Raw genomic sequence first — 21249 nt, 5'->3', positions numbered from 1 at the left:
ACAACTGCAGGGCTGTGTTGAGAGAAACACCAACTTTCAGCAAATAAAAAAAAGCTTCCTAGAATCGGGCATGTAAAATAACTTCCTGGTAAAAATGAATGATCTGTTCACAATGTAGTAAGTTGATCAGGTTGCAAAGCATTTTGCTTTGCAACCTGATCAACTTACTACTTTTATTTCTTATATTGATTTATTCTATATTGATCATATACAGCCTGATTTTCAGACTTTACTTTAAAATTCAGTTTTTCCTTTTATGATTTCATTGTAATTGCACTTTAGCACTTTGATCTGCTATATCTCATCATACAATCCCTCTTACCAACATTTTCACAACTTTCTTTGCAAATCCACCATAATGTAATCATGTGGATGTAAAAAGTCTATAGTTTTGTTTTAACTGGGATTTTAAAATTTAAGGACAATGTTTGTCTTTCAGTGGAAATACTGATGTGAATTTAACACTGCTGTGTTTCAGCGTGGCTTTTAATTATTTCACCAGACTAATAAAAATCTGCAATCATATGAGCTTTAGCTCTGCTGTTGTTAATCTGTAGTAGAGGAAATTCTGGAAAAGTGCATTGTGAGTTTTATTTGTGGAGCAGCAGAATTTCAGCATTGTGCAGGGAGGACTGCTGACAGAACTCCCTGTGATTTTTTTTTTTTTAATCCAAGTTAAAATAAAGAAACATATCTTTTGGAGGTAATGTGTAATCAGAGACTGTGTGAGACACATAATTTCTCACACTCGTAAAGGTCCTTTTGGTGCTCGTAAGCCAGCTAGCTTTCACTGCTTGAGGCCAGAGGCTGGACAGCTCCCTGTCCAGTGAGGTCGGAGTCATCCAAGACGAGCTCCTGAGCTAAAAGATGTCAGGGCACATGCTCCAGTCCTCTTTCTCCTTCGACTCCCAGTAACCTCCCTTGTACACAAAGTTTGTCTCTCCAGTGACCGAGTCCCTTCTCTGGTGAAACCACAGCGGCTGGTAGCCTTCATAGTCTCTACCTGAGGAAGAAGCAAAGATTTTACATTTATATCATAATGTTTACCTAAACATCCTCCAGAAGAGAGGCGACACTTGAAAGCTATTACTAAGAAATACAGGAATGTTTTTTCTATGGGTTGCCACTGGTGTCTGTGCACTACATTTAGTTTAGCTCCAAATGAGCAGTAACGAGTTTGAAAAATCTAAAAGGAACATCAAACAAAACAAGGAAGATAAGTGAAAAGCAAAGAATTAATAAAATCATATTCATCATTTGTTTTAAGCTATCAAACTGGTAAAAAGTGAAATTGTTAGATATGGGAGTTGTGTAGTGATTTTTTACTTATAACAAATCCAAGTCAAATGAACTAAGTTTTTTTTTTTTTTTTTTTTTTCAAAATGTGCATCTAAAGATTTCACAAAACGAATTTTACAATTATGCCAGATTACTAAAACAACTTCAATCTACTTTACTGAGATTTTCTTTTCTGTACTCCAACACAAAGCAGTGCATAACTGTGAATTGGGGTCTAAAGTCATCTTTTAGGGTTTTCTTGTAATTAATTTTCTTGTAATCTTTCCATCGACTAACTGGCTTTACCGTCCCTGCTAAACTTGTTACAGTGTTACAGCAGTATGCTGCTGTTTGGATTTATGGGGCAAATGATCAATTGATATCCTTCTCTTCCCACCTGAGCTGTGGACCTCTGCAGCTCTAACAAAGCTTCCATGGGCCTCTTCTCTACTTCCATCCAATTGAAGCTCCCTTTGCAGAGGTTAGGTTGACAGACACATGTCTACTCCCCCAATTTTTTTTTTGATGGATTGAGCAGTGCCATGCACTATGTTCAAAGATTCAGATATTGTTTTAGAACCAAAACATTGCTTTAAAGGAGAAGTCCGGTCATATTCAGAATTGAAACTTCTGAAAGTATATTAAATATGAAATTATTACATATTATTCAATAAATGATGTGTTTTATTTAAGAGAAAATTTCATGTGAATGTGCTTTACTGGAGACATCCATGTTTGTCAAAGAGCACTACTGCTACCTACTGGTTTGTGACGTCACGTGCGGTATCGGCTGTTCATCAAGTCCCAGTGCTGTATCTGGTGTTAGTCACAACGCGCTATTATCCAAGTCATCTTGAAAACATTCTTCTTTGAAATGTTGGCTACATATTACGCGTTTTTTCTCTGGCCAGAAGTTCGATGGCAAATCCTCCCTCTTCAAGTTGGCAAACCAACGACACACCCATCCGTGGTGGATCATGAATCGAAAAGGTGAAATAACACTTTTTTTTTGTATTTTACCCGATGTATTACAACATCCAAATGCCATGCATGTGGGCATTGTCAGTTTAACTATAGCTCTCGCAAAATTAAATGGTGAGGTCCTCTCGAAATCTTAAATAATTGTTGTTGATTACAGATGTGTCTCATAGTTCCCATTGATTTTACTTGCAAAGCAGGGAGAATGACGCTCGGCTTACTGCAACATGATGTGACACCGAAGGATGTCAGGAGTGAGGTGTTACTAAATTGGGGCAAAGATGGCCCCAATTTTTTTTTACTGATTAATAATAATTACATTCATTAAATCACCGCAAAGGTATTAGTTTTAGGCATAGATAATGATCCAATGATCATTCTTTGCCGACCGGACTTTTCCTTTAAATCCTGCCCCACCTTTTTCGCTGAGTTGTCGGGTTTGCCATTTCGTAGTTTGATTTAGGGATTTAGGGGAGTAAAGGGACTCAATAGATTTGCAGGGCACTATTCTATAGAGAATAATCTCAAAACTTTGAAAAAATATTATTTCCTTTTCCTTTCCCAGCACAATTATGGGCTACTTTGCATTAGAAAATCCCATTAAAAATAAACAAAAAAAAATGTGAAAAGTGGTATAAATGCTTTTGTAAAGCTCTGTACTTATATTTCATTCAGCATTTATCTTAGGTCAGTCCTTAATGGAAATGCACATGTATGCAGGAAAATGTCATGTGTTATCCTAAGTTGTTATTCCAAGAAGTTGACATAGGGTGAGTATCATGCAGATCCAGAGGCAGAGCACAGAGGGCAAACAAAAAAAAATGGAGAAAGTGTGTGGAATGTACAAAGGAGGGGCACAGAACATCCCCACTCACCAGAATCATAATCACACTCTGAACATCAACAGAGGGAAGAAAAGAAAGACAAGGCATGGATACATTGAATAAAATCCTGCATTTGTCCAACACAGAGACATGATGAATCCAGCTCTGGGCTACAGGTTTTCAGAATATTTAATTATCTTTATCTCTGAATTCATACATTTCAAAATAAATTGTATGTCCCAAGACTAGATAAAGTAATCGCTTCCTTTCAAAGTGCAGACTGTTTTTTACTGTGTATGACATGCCTTCATCCAGAGCATCTGTGGCCTCTGCTTCCCTCCGTCTTCTTGCAGCTCTTTGTTTCTCTTCTAGTCTCTGTTTCTCCGAGTTCGCCTCATCCCACCGGCCTTCCTCCATCAGCCTCTGGTCTGGTCTCAGCCGGCTGTCGGTCAGTGCCACCCCGTCTTCAGGCTCGTTCAGGGTCAGAGCCAGAGCTGAGAAGTGGTACATGTTCTCAGCATTTTCCCTGAAAAAGTGAGGGGAAATGTTTTGGTGTTATACAGTCAATAATATTGATTGAACACAGGGGTCTTTTTTTCACAGCAGCAATTACTCAATAATAGTAGCTGTCCGATATATGGAGCAGAGGCTTACGGTAGAGGGTATTTCTTCCAGAGGAGTTTGGGAGATAAAGTCTGATAGACTGTCTTCTGCTTTCCTTCTGATCCGCTTCCTCCTCGACTGCTCTGAACGATCTTAGCGCTCTCCATTTTGTCATCCCATGTACCAGAGAGGATGTAATGAGCCCGGCCTCCGCTGTCTGCTACCACACCTGTTACCTGCCGGGGGGAATCATCTTAATCATATGTCTAGAACTTTAAGGCAAAGTCCTAATATTTCAGGAGACTGTAACAAATATCTAGTATATCTGTATGTTTACAGTTGTATGTTTGTGTCTTATTTCCACAAAGTGTAAATTTGTGCCCATTGTTCACACAATCTTCACACAAATATCTCAAGCTGGTTAGACTAAACAAATATAATATTTCTACACATATCTAAGATCTAAACTATTCTGTTATAGCAACCATTCAGTCATTTTCTAGTATGTTTAGCCTGTAGTTAGCCCCATCCATCTTCCCATAAAGTCTGAGAAAGCAAGTCCATCAGCATGATGTCAAGTGGCTTTTTTTAGTTTGCAACTCTTCCATAAATGCAAAATATGTGGTCATTAAGACTAACGACTGTCCTCTTAGCAGATTTTTCCAACTGAGCTGTGGATGCAGCAGATCAATCAGAGTTACCACAGTCCTCCTAACTACCCAGTGCTCTCCTGCCTGGCCTGTCAGTTTACAGCAATGTGCTGTAATTTCAGTTTGCAGATGTTTTATGACCAAATCTCTGATCCATCTGATAAAGAACGTTTGAGGCATTTACAAATTAGTTTCTTTATAATTTTGCTTTTTATATTCGTGTTGATCCATTCCATAAAATACAAATTAAATAGATTTATGGTTGGTATTTCAAAAAAATGTGAAAAGGCTTTATAAGACATTTACTGACAAATTCCAGCAGGAGGCAGCATTGTACAAATGAACCCCCAAGTGATTTACCTTCCGTGGAACATCCCTGGAGAAATAACTGTAAGGAGAGAACTTCAGCTGGCAGGTCTCCTTCGTCCTGTTATTAATGACCTCGATGTCTCCTGACTGAGCAAAAACATACAGAACATTATAAGGGAGGGAAACAAACTACATGACAACACAAATCTATTTATTTTTTCTTTCATGTTAATCACCAGCTTATAGATGAGCTGGATCATGATGCACCTATGTCTGCTGAGTTACAGAGTCCTCTAAAACTCCTTAAATCATTTTTAATTAATTAGCTTAATGCTAAAGGCACACCCTCTCCTAATGTGCTTTTAATCAACATTCAGTTGATTAAAACTGATCAGCAATGCTGGCTATGCAGGATGTGCTGCTTGTGAAGCTGCTGCCACTTTGCTTCTCATCTAGGCGTGTTTGTTGGCTTCTGTGAAAATATGCCCTATATGGATCTAAATGTGAGAGAAAAAAAAATTAAATTACATGAAACATCAAGCCCTGTTGCATCTATCAGGAATCTGTATATATTGGCCCTTGGTTTATAATGCGTGTGTATTTAGACAAAGGTTGTTAAAATGTTGTACTGCATAAGCATAAGGAATGTAAATATTACTATGATCTCACTCTCATCATCATCATTATGATCATTATTATTATTTTGTTGACAATCTGAAAATTAAAGTCTCTACACACAGTCTAAAAGTGCACTAAGGTGTTCATATTTAGCAGCTTTTAAACACAAAGGTCAGACTGATGTAAGTTGGGGTCTTTAAGCATTTGGCATGCTGAAGGGAGTGAATCTTCATCAATGCAGACAGGGCATCTGCATAGTGTAGCAAGAGAATAAAAATAATTTTAGTTGTTAACTGCAGAGTAGGAAGATGGAAAAGAACATCAGCTAAACTTTGTAAGTAAAAAAACTGGAAAAAAAAATGGAAATATAAAAGTTTTAAAGATAAAGGAACAAAAGCTGGGGCATTAGTTCACTTCAGTAGTTTGATCTTTATAATTCATTAAAATGCAAGGTAGAGAGTGTGATGGTTAATTTCTGACAACTTTGCGGGCATTAGATTCAGATTACTAATGCCTAATCTGTTTTCACGCCATCCTCCTACAAATATATTTTTATCAATAGGCTGATCAAATCTGATCAGATCTAAAACAACAGTAAATCGTATAAAGTATTAATAGAAAAACTGCAACTTGAAAGAAAACATGTGTTCAAGTCATTCAAGGACCCAGTGGCCTAATGGATAAGCACTGCCCCCCTAAGTAGGTGCTGATCCTGCATCTACACTTGCTGGAGCTATGATCACACTCATACATTCAGCCATTCTTGACCATTTTAACACTGCTGCACTTGAATGTACATAGTGTATACAAAATGATAATAAAACTTCTCAAAGTCTAAGATTGTGGGCATTCACGAAAAGAAAAAAAATCTACCTATATTAGTTTAGCTGTTGTTTTAAAAACTACACACCTTCATGCTCAATTCTGTTTGGGATTCTGCACTATTGTGATAATTTCTTTCTGGTATTTGGGAAAATTTAATTAGTACTATTCAAAAAGACGTACGTAATAAATAAAAAAAAATTTTTTTACATCTGTCAGTGTGTTTCTAGGTACATAAATCCGAACCAGTGGAAGATTGCCAAATCAATTCTGAATACATTACTATGGATTCATGAGCCTAAAAAAAAAACACTTTCCATTTTAGAGTTACCGTAGTTAGGGTTTTATCTCTGGCTTCTATAAGTTGCTCAAGCACCAAAACAATCAATAAGAGTAGACAAAACTAATGAAGTAGAGAAAAAACTTAGTAAAAAAGAAAGATTAAAGACCAAATACATTTAATACTTTTACTTAAATCTGAATTTGATCTTTAAGACAAGAACACAAAAAAGTTAGGAAATTCTAACACTTTTCTGTAGTCACTTTTCCTTTCTTATCCCAACAAATAATAAAAAATGTTTCAAGTGTTACAATAAACCCTGTTTTATTAGCTGTTTTATTATCTGTGAGCTCATTATGCAAGATTCAGCCAGACCGTATTACTGTGTAGGCTTACAGAACTGCTCAACTGCATCCTAGAGTATGGTTTAGCATGTATACGTCAGCAGATTCCCATTCTGCTTTGGACCAATTAAACTCTGCCCTATAAAAGCTTGCTGAACTTAAATTGGCTTACTGACCATTTTTACAAAGTCTGTCAAAAACCTTTTTTAGAAGGTTTTGCAGGGGTTGGCAAAGTATTTATAGTGCCAAAACTAGTTTTCACACTTTTGGATTGATAAGAATGAGAAAGAGAAATTATTTCAGCTTTAATTTCAGACTAAATAATTGTACTTTTAAATATATTTCACAAATAAAAAAAGTCTGTAACTGGTGCACAATAATTCATCGCAGTAATAAATCTGTATACTGGGGATTTCAATCTTGACTCAAACAGAAAAATAAAAAAAAATAAAATAAAAACTGTGTTTAGAAACAGAATAAAAATTTTCTAATTCTTAAACCACATTCAGAAATTAAGAAATTTTGTGCAATAAATTCAGTTCAGGTCTGATGCATCATCCCAACTTAAATATTCACTACAAATGAACAGATAATTCTTTATAACATAGTGAAACAGCCCATTCATCTGGCTCAAACAAGAGACCTGGTATTTTTACCCAATGGACAGACATGAACTCTGTCATTTGTAATTCATTTAAAACTATTTTGGGGTGCAACTTAATGGAAAAATGTATAAAGAAAAACATTTTTTTCTCCAAACATATATTGAGGGATGTAATCTGTTGGTGTTGTTTAAAGCTGACTTCTCTGTTGTTGCATGGAGATTTCTAGCGCAGAGTGAAAAACTACATCCTAAAATTTGCATCTCTGATTCATATACCTTCATTATAGAAGAGAATCAGTATGCAAAAGTATGTTTGGTCGATAGATGCATGATTCTAGGATAAAACAAAGAAATCTGTATAACCAGCACTTTGAGGTTCTGTATGAATGTAGTAAGGACCTCTGTGTCGTTAAAACATGTTCCCGCCTCAGATGGAGTAATGGAGGAAGAGTGACTGGTAAAAGGTTCATTTGCTGTTGATCTGCAATCATATAATCATATACCGACTGTAGAAAACTAGTAGAAATAGTGTGAATAAAGCAGCATAATAAACATATTGCTCAGAGCAGAAACAACACTTCCATGCATTATAACTTCAGATTATTTAAGCTTCTGTCACATAAGAGCATCAAAGATGCTTCCTTAGAAAAGTTTTCCGGAGTTTAGAGAGACAAGAGGCCATAGGTTGGAAAAAAGTGACTTCCTGGGAAAACTGTGGAAGGAATTAATGAGAAGTCTGATATGGCCCAACAGCCCAGATCAGCTTCCAACGGCTGGATTAACTAACTGATACTCCTTATCAATGCCATATCAGTGTCCCATTTTTTGTTTATTTGACAGCAGTTTGTACTTTGTATTTTATTACTGCCTGTCTGGCAAGCCAAAGACACGTTTTTAAGCAGCAGAGGGCAGCAGAGTCATAAGAGTAGGAACACAAAAGCACATATTTCTAAGATATTCAGGTCTTTATAATAATTCTGTCAGCCGGATAGATGTTAAAAAATAAAATTAAAAAAGGAAATCAGGGAAAGCAAAATAATTTGACCAAAGTTATATCTGATGCATGTATTGTAAATGTGTTAATAAAGATCTACTCCGTGTTAGAGTTTGCTATGGTGCTGATCTGTGCTGCAAACATTTATCCCCCCCAAAAAAGGAAAATAATCCTGCAGGGTTGGTTTGAAGGTCACAGCAGTAATGCAGAGAAAGAATAGTTGAAAAGAAAAGCGCTCAATAACAGACCTGGTCAATCCACAGTTTGCCCACAATGATGTTATGCACCGTGGATGTGACCTTTCGCCACACATAGTGGTTCCCACTGGAGTGAAACTGCAGGTGAATGGCACCTGGGGAACAAAGAAAGAACACAATGATATTACAGGAGGGTATGATTTCACCAGCTTTGTTGTGCTTCCTGCTGGCATTAAAAATGAAAGAGAGATTATAGGGTTTGATTTGTGATTCAAAACTCTTTTCTATACAATTTACGGTTTGTTAGAATCACTGCCAGATGCCAGAGATACGCATAACTTGCTGGATCAAATCCACTTAATCTTGTTTTATCCATCTAATCCTGCTTTAAATCCTAGTGCAATATAGAATTCATTATATTTGTTTTACTTTGAAACCACAGAGTTTAAAAATAAAACCATCCAGATTTAAAAGAGCAATGTCGCAATTTAAAGCCCAATAAATTAAAGCACTACTAAGTAACATTTTTATATTTATATCTCATCCCTGCTTTAGGTGATCTTAGTCGTCTCTATGAGACAAATGAGTGGGCTGCCATCTCCTACTGGCTTTGATCAGAAAACCAAGCTTGTAAGTTTCTGTACCACTGACCCAGTGGCAGTCTTGGGCCTATATTTGCAGTAAGACAAACAGCTTTATAGTGTCCCGATGAAAGTCCATTTGCATCAACAGCTATGCTTCGCTACCCCGAGGTGATTATAGAACTGTTTTTATGTTAATTTTGGAGGTTTATGATATGGCAGAGCCTACAGAAAAAATGGTACAGAAAGACACGGAAAGAAAGATAAAAATGAGAATAGGATCGGGACAGGGCCTGCAGAAGAGCGATTTACACTGTGATGAACAAAAACAAATGCTCAAAACTGATGCAGACCTCTTCTTGGACTTGTAAGCACCGTATCTGCTTTGTGACTTAAATGTGAACATTGAATCAACTTATGAGTACAAATAAAAAGACGGTTTACTCATTAACTAAACTTGACTTAAATAAAAATAACAGTTTCCCGCAAAAAGGTCCAAAAAGTTCTGTAGAGGGAGGGACTCCAAAATCGCCTAGTGCTGCTTTAAATTCTTGAAGTTATGTAAGAGGTTCTTAAAAAAAAAAAAAAAAAAAAGACAAGAAAAAAGAAAAGATGGTTCCATGTCCCAAAAAGATTATTGGTTCTAACATTTTCCTTTAAATGTGCCTTTCAATTTTTTTAACTATAATTAAATGATCCCTGGCTGAATCGTCAGAGATATAGCTTTGCATTAGACCTTTGAGAACAACGATACATAACAGAGTTCCTGAGTCAATAAGCGACGAAAAGGTACCAAAATTCTGAGGCTGCATTAAGTGACAAAATGATCACCCCTCCATCAATGTGCTTTCCAATTTGTAATAGCTATTTCTGTCAGTATGCTGTTTAGTTTTCACCAAACATAGAGCTGTCTATTATGGCAAAGAATAAGGTATGCAGATTATATCCCACAAATAATGTCATCACAATATCAGTGTAAGCAATGAATGTCTGAAATGTACAATTATTATTAGCATTAGCTCACATATTTTAGGTTCCTTTAGATCAAACTTTCGATTGCAATGAGATATTCTGCATGTTGGATGAGCCTCTCTGCAGTAGAACTCCACACCTGAGGACTGTGCACTACATACTAAAGATCACAGAGAGTGCTTGAAGCACAGATGAGAAAGAACGGATGGGGGTAAATATGTACTAATGAGATCTGACACTATCTTGTATATTTATAAACAGTATCTCAATGGTAGGATTTTTTTGTTTTTAAAATGCAGGCCTCCCACCCAGCTCCATCTTGGTCTCATCTGTTTATTTTTTGTTCAGTCTATTTTCAATGGCTGCAAATCTAAGAAAATATTAGATAATATTAAATATTAAATATTAGATATTTGCTGCAAAAAAAAAAAGTCCTACTTATTGACCCGCCAGCACACAATGTCAGTCTACTGTTATTTCTCTAGGAATGTTCAATAAAAGGAAGGATTCTGGTGTTTCAGTTTTCACTGTCTGCAAATCACATGCGTGTCAACTGAGGTGAAGGAAAGGCTTTAAAATCATAAAGCCGGATTCATGAGTTTAGTAGAGTGAACCAGGAAGGAGCTGCTAAATGAACATATTACACTACAGCATGTTAAAATGGCCTTAAACAGACTAACCCAGGAAAAATTAGGATCATGTTGCATTTTCATAAACTCCAAGTACAATTCGATTTTTTTCTTGAACAGAGCATTGAGTTTTAATGTTTTCAATTTAAACAATAATACGCCTCTTCAGGCAGAGGGATGTCCTACCCAGAGGCATAATGGAGAGGTATTTGCCGCGGAACTTGCTGGCGATGGTGATTTCCTGCCACAAGGTCCAGCCTCTTTTGGAAATCACATGATGTGCAGCTGCAGGCGGGTGGTGGCTCACCTGAGCAGAAACAAAGACACAAAATCACAAGGAGAGGAGGCAATTAATAAAAAGGATCTGACAGCAGTTTATGGTTTAAATGTGCATAAGCACTTTGGGAAATGTGTAAACACAGTCTGCCCTTGGAGACACTAGTACCTGCTCACACAATGAGCGGTAGCCAAATTCCTCCAGGCGGTCAAGCTCATAGGTCTCTCCCAGGAGGGGGTTGAAGGGTTTGGCTGTTCGGTGGACTGTGGTGGAGTAGGAGGAAACGGAAAAGGCAGCAACTAGGCACATCTGCTCCAGGGAAGACTCACAGCGTGCTGCCTTGTCTAGAAGCTCATGGTACTCCAGGTCCTCAGTGAGACGTTGCAGCATCGACAGAGGCTCATTAAAGTTTACCTGATGGAGAATTAGAATTAGTAAAATGTATCACATTTTACATGCGTTACATTTATTTTAGCCCCTTGTTAAAAATGAAAAATAAAACGCATTAGAAAAGTATAACACTGCTAAACCTTATCACATTTTGTATTTTCATAAAAAAAATGTATATGATAGAATCAATATAAAGCAAAGTATCATCTTGAAGTGAAAAGGCAAAAAGGCCGGTATTGTAATATATTTAACAATAAAAATCTGAAGCAAGGCTTTCATTTTGATTAAGCTCTTCTCAGTATAACCCAATATTTTGCAGGATCATCTTACTGCAGCTACAGCTAACAAGTGATAACCAGATTAACAGATCTAGAGACTGAAATGTTTGCCATTTCTATATAGTATAGGGTATAAGTATCTCCAGCCTAAGCCCTGCGTTAGCTTTTGAACATATGTGAGCATATGTGTGACTGTTTTAATTGAATAACTATTTAAATATAAACAATTAATAAAAAAAAATCACAGAAAAAAAAGCAATGAAAATATTCCTTAATTTTGGTTTTTGTTCTTTTTTTCCACAAGGTATATATGATACAGCCAGAGCCCAACCAATGCTTCTGGTGTTCATTGTTAAATATTTTTGCACATTGTAGTTTCCTGTGGAAAATATAGAAAAACTAAGAAAAAAAACAAAAAAAAAAAACGAGTAGGTAGTCCAAACAATGTCCTGTGAGGATTTCAGCTCTTTTTTTCCCTGTTGCTTCTTTATCTTTACAGCAAAAGCCCTGGATATTCAAAATATTCAGCACATAGTGAGTTTCATGCACACTGCGTATGGATATGTAGGAATTTGCATGAAGCTTTTGTTTGTATAACACTAAAGATTTTGAGTTTTTATTTCAGTAATGTGGCGTCCACAAATAGTTCCAAAATGAACCCAATGTGATACCTTTACATGTGGTATATCATTGATTACATCATCAAACCATCAGATTTCATCCAAACCCAAAAAATGAAACGTACAAAACTCTCTTATCATTGGTATTGTGCTCTAAATCATCTCCAAAATTAGCTGGGCATCAGCTACAACTGTTCACTCTTCTAAGGTAATGTTTGATAACTTTGCTTCATATATGATGCCAACACTTATTTCCTCTGGTCCTCGATCAGACAGGCCAGCTCCATGCAAACCATTTTGATTATGAAGTCCAAATCAAAGCTTGTCTTCTGGGTGTTTTTCTTCAGTCACTCTTTCTTAAGTCGCTGTGCAACCAACCTGTCACTATAATATGCATATGAGGATTCATGTTAATGTGGATGGAATCTCAGCAAAGCGGAGTATTATGCAGATAGGGGAGGAAGAATTGGTTTATGCTAATTGATGTTTGTGTTGGATTGGAGGAGAATGCAAAAGTAGTCTGTACAGAGCTGTGCTCAATAGTTAATATCGTCTGACATTAATCATATGTCACAGCACGACTACAAACCTCAGCTTATTTCACCGGATTTTATTTTAAATACAAAGATGTCAATTACCAATGATATACATGGGCTTTTTTTATCTTAAAAAATTACAATGCATTATTTTTTAAACCCTTTACTCTGATAGTCTTCAGAAGTCAAATAATCAATGACAAGGTTTTGCAGTCTTGTAACTAGCCTTAGTATAGTTATAAGGGATCATTGGAGAACAAACATCATCACAAAGTCCAGCCTTATCCAAGTGTACTGACGACAGTCAGCTGACATCCACAGAATTTAAACCTATGTCTTCTGCCAAACAAACTGCATATGCAACAAAAACTCAACTCAAATTATTTATGTGGCCCTAATTCACAAGACATCATCTCAAGGCACTTTACAGACAATTCAACCAGATCACATTGTCTAAGGAAAACCAGCTGTTTGTATCGACTCATTGAGTGTACAGCAATCGGTCACATCAAACATGCTTGTAGCAAAATTGGAGAGGAAAACGCCCTTTTAACAGGAAGAAACCACCAGCAGATCCAGACTTAGTGTGAGCAGCCATCTGCCCAGGCCGAACTCAGGATGTTCATTAATGATAGCGTTTCTTTGTGAGTATTAATACACACAAACATTTGAGCTGCTATGAAGACATGCAACAGACACTTTTCTAGTCAACAGTACCAAATACAACGTATTAACACTCAACCAAACACATTGACAGGCATGTAGTGTCATGATTTGGCTATGGTTAATTGACCCAAAAGCAGAGGCAGGGAGGCAGAGGTGAATCTCTTGTGGATTTAATAAGGACTTGGGTCCAGCAAAGGGGAACTAAAGAGAGAGGGCTTTGAAAGGAGACTGAGGCTCTGTTCGAAAACCTGGGCTGCATCCTCCAAGGACGCGGTCTACCTAGACTGGATCCTTCGAAGTCCTTGAAAATAAGGAGACCGGAAGAGTTTTGGCTGTGAATTCGACCAGGTCTACTCTTCGGCGGGTTTTACCGCCGTAAGCTCTGTTGCTTAGCAACCGTGAAAGTTTTTTTTTTTTTTTTTTTTTATATATATATATATAGTATAGGGAAGGGAAAAATAAGCCTTGGGGCTTTTCTTTTTTCTGTTGTTTGGATAAATACTTTTTTAAAATGTGACAATAATTTTGTTTCTAAACCAAAAATAAAAAAGGAATTCATTCATTCATTCATTCATTCATTCATTCATTCATTCATTCATTCATTCATTCATTCATTCATTCGTTTAGTTCTTCTTTTCAAAGCAATTTAAGCTCAGTCAGACTGGATTAGGGATGGGTATTATTAAAAACTTAACTAGTCTTAACGATACTCCTTATTGATCCACTATTTCATTTAACACTTTTTTATTTATGAAAATGAGTAAAACAATAATGAGCACTGAAACAACACAAAACATAAAACATATTTTTGAAGGATTTCAAACAAAAAGATTTCAAACAAAATCCCACAAAATGTTGAAAGTACAAAATCCAAAAATATTTTAAGTAAAGCTAAATTACTTGTTTATATATACAATTAAAAACACTATATCTTGTAAGTTGTATGGTCATATTTACAGATTATTTGCATATTTGATCTTATTTATATCCAGGTAGTTGGAAAGAGAAAGAAATCAACACTGTCCAGATAGAAAGAAATTTAATAATACAATGTTATATTATCAAATTTAACGAAAGGGTAGTGGAGGCACACCAATAGATGAGGTGAATAAATGTGTGTAAATAAATTTAAGTAAGGGATCCATTTAGTATAACAGTTTCAGGGAAAAGGAAGGAAACAAAAATATTTAACCAAAAGTTATATTTACAGCCCTTGTTGTAATCTAGGGTGGAGTCATTAGACACTTTACTGATGTGTGACTCATTTTCAGGGTTTCTTCTCTGCTGACTGCAGGCAGTTTGCTGCACAACCAGGCTGCTGAACCTGGCCATCTCTCAGTGCTTGGGAAGCGGAGGGCCTCACAGCAACTTGCTCCTCACTGAAGACAAACTTGTTCACCATTTCTTCCAAAGTCTCAAAAACACAGAAAAAGGTCACTAAATTTGTCTAAATTTTTTTTCTGTTTCTTTACATTTGCACTCTATTCTATTTCATTCTATTACCCTTAATTCCAATAAAATCCATTAAAGTTTGTGGTTCTATGTTGAAAATATAATAGAAAATACGGTGGAGTGAAGATGTGTGCCAGGTTTCAGACTTACAGGCATAGGGATTTTAGAGAGCTCCTTGCCGATGCAGTTCTTCATGATGCTCCATAAATTTAGGGAATAATTGGGCTTGTCTGGGATATGAGTCCGCCTCTGTCTGCGCGGCAGTAGCTCCTTCCCTGACACATCGTTATAGCTCGGAGACATCTGGGATATAGTTAACAAAGAAAAGAGGATCCACAAATTTGAGCAAAAGTTTCATCAGGCTTTCAAAACATCAGTAAACTGTGACACATAATGACAACATATAAAACACAAGGAAAAACAAATCTCTGACCTATTAAAATTTAATGCAATGATCCAACCATACATCTGTGGCACCATTGGGGTGATGACATGGTGGCAGGAAAAACTGTAATAACAGTTCATGTGTGTACGTGTTGTGTGCGTGGGTTTTTGTGTGTGTGAAAGACTGTACTATATCTGTGAGACCAGCCAATATAAATGTTACACAAGTAAATCAATGAAGTGTCAGCCCGGCAGAGCCACACATGGATCTATACTGAGAATACAAGAGTCAGCAGCATTTTCAAATGTCAGACTTATTACTCATTCTTGTTAGGAAGATGGAAACTTACATGGTCGTCCTGGTTCCAGTCACTGGTCTGGCCTCCGCTCGCTCCACTTAAATTACCCTGAGATCGCCTGGAATAAAATAAGAACATTTTCTGCTTGAGTAAACAAGCAAGTAAATAAAATCCCTGAAAAATTCCTGTACACAGTGCACAGAGAATTAAATTAAATGAGTGAATAGGAACTGAGTTCTCTATCAGCTATATTCACTTTTAATAGTGAACCTGGACAACAGAAAACTACATTTGTGCCATAACAGTTAGAATGAGATGTTCTATTGGTATGTTCTGGGCTCTTTGACAAAGATTTTTACTTTGACAAAAAGCTATTAGCCACCTTGTTACCCACTGGGCATAAAACTGTATATCCTAGGTAGGCAATTTAAGCAATCAATGGTGGAAAATAAAAAAATATTTTATCCTCATGAGCTTAAGAACCAGGACATCATACACAGTAGGATATTGCATATAGAAAATTCAAAATACTGGATTTTCCTAATTTATGATCAGAGGGTTCCCAACTTTCTACAAAGCAGATCTGATCCCTCTTAAAAATGGCAGGATAATCTCCCAGATTATCGGGAAAAAAAAAATGATAACCTCAAATCGGTTTAGCAGTTTAAAATATCCAACTTATAGATTTAGCACATTGAAGTCACAGTTTAAGACAAAAAATGTTGATTTTATACAATATTTGTATTTACATAAAGACTTTATAATTAAAAAAGAGTCAAATATATGGTTTTAAGCATATAAGTAACATTTTCTTTATGAGGTTCTACAAATATTTGTTGAATAGCGATGAAGCTAAAATAAAAAATGTATATAAATCTCAAAACCCTGATTTTTTACAAAAAAAACTCTAAGCCAGATTTAATTTTCTAGGTTCTGCACATGAATACTTTTTTACTTGAATTTTAAAATGGGCCATTGAATCTTACCTGTGCTGTGAGCTTTCACTGGCAGTCACTGTTATAAAAGTAGGTGCATCCTCCATGGCATCAAAGTACTCAGTATCCTCATCTTCATCACTTGCGTCCTCTTTGTTCACCCTTTGGTTTCCTGCAGTCAAGTTATATCATTCAGACTTGCAAACATCAGGTAAAGACAGTAAAATTCAGCCTAAAAGGTGAAATTCAAGAAAGATCAGTGTTTTTATAAGCTTCATAACATTAGCCATAGTGACATCATTTCTGAAAGTATGCTTAACATGTTCAGCATCAAACCCAAAGTCTGTCCAAATGCATTTGTGAAGAGATAGACAGATAATTGTGTTTATCTTTTATCTGTATCAGCCGATACCTGCATGAATTTGCAGATTCATCTGTGTATTCAGCAGCAATCTTTTTAAATTGTGTAAGGTGCATGTATTGCAACTACCTCCATTTGCTACTTATTGTTAATATGTTGTGTATGATTTGTTGATATTTTTTCTTTTTGTTGCAATCGTAACATTTGTTATCATTGTGTGATTTTTATTATTTAAATGGAGAAAAAAAGCAATATCGGCACCAAAACAATAGCCCCAAATATATTAAGGATCAGTTAGACTGATGGCAAAATATATTTACAAAATATTCTAAATATATATCGGCATCAGCCTTAAAAAAACCCTGAATCAGTCGATCTCTAATTTTATGAATCATATGGCACTAGATACCCTTCATTTACACATTTTACTATATTTTCATGCCCATATTTTTCTTTCAAAGGGGTTTTTTATTTTCTACAAGTGTTTAAGATTTTTCTAAGGGCATTATGTGTGCCTTCTAAAATGGGGATCTAGGCAAAAGTTCACTATGGTTTGAAAATAGCAATAAATATCCTAGATTCTTGGACCAGTCATTTAAACTGGGGTAATGGAAGTTAGTAGAAAATATTACAAAATTTAGGTGATATTCAAAGATAAGTGCAGCTTATTGCAGCTTATGTGGCACTGATCCTAGATAGGCTGACTCAGTTTTACAGTAAGTGTATAAAAACAACTGAAATAAAAAAATTCAGCATTTTACCATAAAACTGTTTCCTTTATTCTTAACTAACAAATCTAAAACTCACTTAGTCAAATTTAAGTGCATAGTTTATTTTTGACAACCACATGTGAACTCAAACCCATACTGTTTTACTTATAAAGATGACAAAGAATCTGAAACAAGAAAATGTGAGTTTACAGGATTATTAGGAGGTTTTTAAAAAGCTAATTTGTTCTTTTGGGGGGAAAAAAGAAGGTGGAGATAATTTGAGACCATCTGAGACAACTAAAACTTCCATTCCTACACATCAGGATGCTCTGTAATATAAGGCTTCAGGCTACACATGACTTTCAGCCACTTTCTAAAGCTCATGTGAGCGAAAAACAGGCATCTAGTCTCACCCTGACTGGTGGTTGGGACACTGGGTGTGCTGGAAGCATGCGTGGGTGCTTCTCTCCACGCTCGCTCAAGGCTGTTGTGCTGTTTTGCGAGCTGTTCGATCGTCTCCTCTAGGTGGGTACGCTGCTCTCGCTCATACTGTAGCGCCCGATGCAATCTCCTGCTGTGAGTCTCAGCTAGGTCCAAAAAGTCTCGACATGCCTTATGAAAAAAATGAACACAAATGAATATTTCTCCTGCAAACACTATGGTCACATGGCTATAATATATTACCAAAACCTCTGATGTGAACACATCCTTAGTGTGCAGGATACAGATTGAGGGTTAAAAGCAACAAAAAATAAATATCTGAAATATAAAACTGACCTTTAAACCTCAATAAACCAGTCAGAATGGAAAGTGAAACAACCTTGCAGACACTCACTGAGACCTCAGCTCCTTATCAACACTGGGTGGGACAGTTATCATCAACACTGGGTGGGACAGTTATCAATGATTAGATGTAGACAGGCCACTTACAGACTCTCCTCGCTGTGTTTAATGTACCTCCTCACAAACAGCATGCTAATGAGGAGCAGTTAAAGCCTTTCACTACAAAACAGAGTCCCTTGTCTTGATTAAGTGAGCCAAAAGAGGGCATTGTTGCTGCTCTGATTTCACTTCTGAGAAAGGGTTACTTCAGATCAGATATTTATTACATGTCAGCAATTGTTGGCTCACCACCGTGTTGAGTTTTTAGCAGCCTTCCTCATATTAATCTAAAAGGTCATTGAACCTGAATAAAATATCTCCTTCGACCTCATACTATGACGTGTATCACGTGATGGTCACTGAGGTTTCCAATTCAGGACAGAGGTGTGAAATAACATCTAAAACTGCTGCCTTGCATTATACCTCTGCCTTTATGTGCTGAATGGTAAAACTTGTCTACTAGGGTGAATGACAAATCACATGGTTGCATTTGGCTTATGGTCAAAACCAGAAACATTTTATTTTCATTGCAGAACCTGAGAAATCGTTAGAGTTTAAGCTTAACCGCATGGATAAATGAGTACCTGCAACAATAAAAAAATGAAAGAACATAGCGATGCCTCAACATTAAGGATATGGAAAAAAGTGGAACTGTATGCAGGAATCAGCATATATATGCTTTTTATTTTAATCTTATAGTGAAACTTTTGAATCAACTTGGTATAAAAGAACAGGTTTGAAATACATTTGTAATCTGTCTAGTTATGTTGTAATTTAGTGTAAGCAAAAACAAAACAGAAAAACTTTAAAGCAAAAAAAGGCTATACATAAAATCAAAGTTAGTCGGTAACACTACATTACAGTAGGTATACAGTAAAACAATTTTCTCTATATTTGATTTTAATGTTTAATTAGTTTACTGATGCATGATTATACCCTCGCTACATTAACACTTAATTTTGAATTAAGACTGTAATGATGTAGCCTTTGAGTATATAAGGCTCTGATATTGTTGCTTAAATTTGTAAAAAAAAATAAAAAATAAAAAAATACTAAATAAGAGTCATTTGATATATTCAGTTAAAACCAAGACAGATAATATAAGTTTTGTGGTGTTGTTAGGGAAATAATGAGTCTCTTACCTCCAGCAGTCACGAATCCCCTGCTTAAAGAGTCGAGTTTCACTATAAGTGTTCGAACTATGTGACGTCTAAATCCACTTCCTCAAACCAAACCATAATATGAAACCTGAATCACACTTTAAGACGTGTGAGAGTTCCACTTTTTACTGCTGACTCCACGGTACGATCACAGACTGCATGTGACTTGTGGTGCGTTGAAGAATAGAGGCTCAGCAGGGCATAACAGTATAAGGGAAATAATTAAAAGTTACCAATAATAATAATAAAAAGTGTCAGAACTAATGTCCCATTTAAATCTAATCAAATTATTTGGCAAAGAAAGAACTGAAACTGTTCTGTTAAATTGATCAAACATCTTTCTTTTGAACATAGAGCACCCAAAGATTAGTTTTGTTTTGCACTGAAACCATATAAGTAGATGGAACGTGCATAAAACAAACTAAGTTAACCTTTCACGTTATAAACTAAGGTAACCCCAAACAGGCATGTGCTGACATCCATACAATGTACCAAGTGGACAATCTGTCACTAGAGCCACACATGGCACATATGAGAAGTTAGGTCAAGGTTGAATGAACTAAATTAAAACCTCCCCCGGCTGGAGAGAAACTGAAGATGGTACGTTGTTAGTTTGAAAAAAACAAAACAAAAAGCAGTTACTAACTGAACAAGAGGACTATCTTTATGATTGATTCATTTTTCTTTTCTAATAAAAATTCAAGCCTGGTTATAATTGTATAACCCTGCTCTCGCATTTTACTTCAACTATCACTTAAAATAACCACTGTATGATAAGACATACAGTATATGTATATGTAAATACAATAATCAAACCCATCAAAGACAGTGAGACACTTGGAGCAGTGACAATACAAGAGCAGGAGCCAGTTAACAGCAATTCAGTCAGTTTGTATCGCTTTATTTTTTATTAACACACCCATATCAGTTTAATTTATACTAGATTTTCTGTGTGAGGTTTACTGAAGATTTAACATTAATTTTAAAAAATGTACCTGATCTAATATTTGTCCATAAAACCATCTTTTGTTTCCATTTAATATTCTTAAAAGATAAAAAAGGTGATATCCGCAACAAATCACTGTATTGGAAGCATGTAATCTAATAGTTTGAATCTCCAATCTATCATGGCTCAACTATTATCTTGTCATAACTTATGTGCACATTTCTTGAAAGAAGCACTTTAGAACATAATACTCTGCTAGTTGCTATTTTCTGCTTCTCCAATCAGAATGTCCTTGGGATCAAAGGAGCTGTTCTATACGGACATTCTGTGTTTAACACACGAATCAATTAATTGACTTAACACACAGCTCACCAACAATTTGAGGGGGTGGGGGGGGGGTTTACACATTTGTAAGAAGGAAAACTGTTTTATGTTAAGATGTTCTAGCATTTGATGTTAATGTAAAAATACTGGAACGAATACCATTTCTACACTGCTTGAAGATATTTTTTTTTCTTCAAGTTGTTATAGCTTGCAGCGGTGAAATTCTCCCATTACAACCACATAACCACTGTATTTTACAGAGATTTTATTTGACAGGCAAAGCAAAAGAGGGCATAATTGTCAAATGCAACTTTATTACAATTCAAAATATTAACAGTCCAACACC

The 21249-nt window shown here is 36.0% G+C and overlaps 1 protein-coding gene across 3 annotated transcripts in view; it reads right to left on the bottom strand.

Annotated features, from left to right (window-relative positions):
* Positions 1–588: 588 nt before the first annotated feature.
* Positions 589–21249, bottom strand: part of si:ch211-106a19.1 (uncharacterized protein LOC561797 homolog) — an 80168-nt gene continuing 59507 nt past the window's right edge. For 2 of the 3 annotated variants that reach the window (XM_038295491.1, XM_038295493.1), the window contains 12 exons: positions 18005–18203; positions 16572–16692; positions 15637–15703; positions 15053–15205; positions 11129–11374; positions 10870–10990; positions 8553–8656; positions 4694–4789; positions 3735–3919; positions 3386–3606; positions 3132–3149; positions 589–1003 (listed from right to left, as the gene is read on the bottom strand). In XM_038295491.1, the coding sequence (XP_038151419.1) occupies positions 861–1003; positions 3132–3149; positions 3386–3606; positions 3735–3919; positions 4694–4789; positions 8553–8656; positions 10870–10990; positions 11129–11374; positions 15053–15205; positions 15637–15703; positions 16572–16692; positions 18005–18203 (1674 nt within the window). In that variant the 3' untranslated portion in view covers positions 589–860. The remainder of the gene's footprint in view (positions 1004–3131; positions 3150–3385; positions 3607–3734; positions 3920–4693; positions 4790–8552; positions 8657–10869; positions 10991–11128; positions 11375–15052; positions 15206–15636; positions 15704–16571; positions 16693–18004; positions 18204–21249) is intronic. The other variant, XM_038295492.1, reaches the window with a different exon arrangement.

The sequence above is a fragment of the Cyprinodon tularosa genome, unplaced genomic scaffold (genome assembly GCF_016077235.1).
Source record: "Cyprinodon tularosa strain WSP-4 unplaced genomic scaffold, ASM1607723v1 ctg356, whole genome shotgun sequence".
NCBI classification, from domain to species: Eukaryota; Metazoa; Chordata; class Actinopteri; order Cyprinodontiformes; family Cyprinodontidae; genus Cyprinodon; species Cyprinodon tularosa.
Note: the sequence above shows the minus strand (reverse complement) of the source record. Positions and strands in the feature narration are given on the sequence as shown.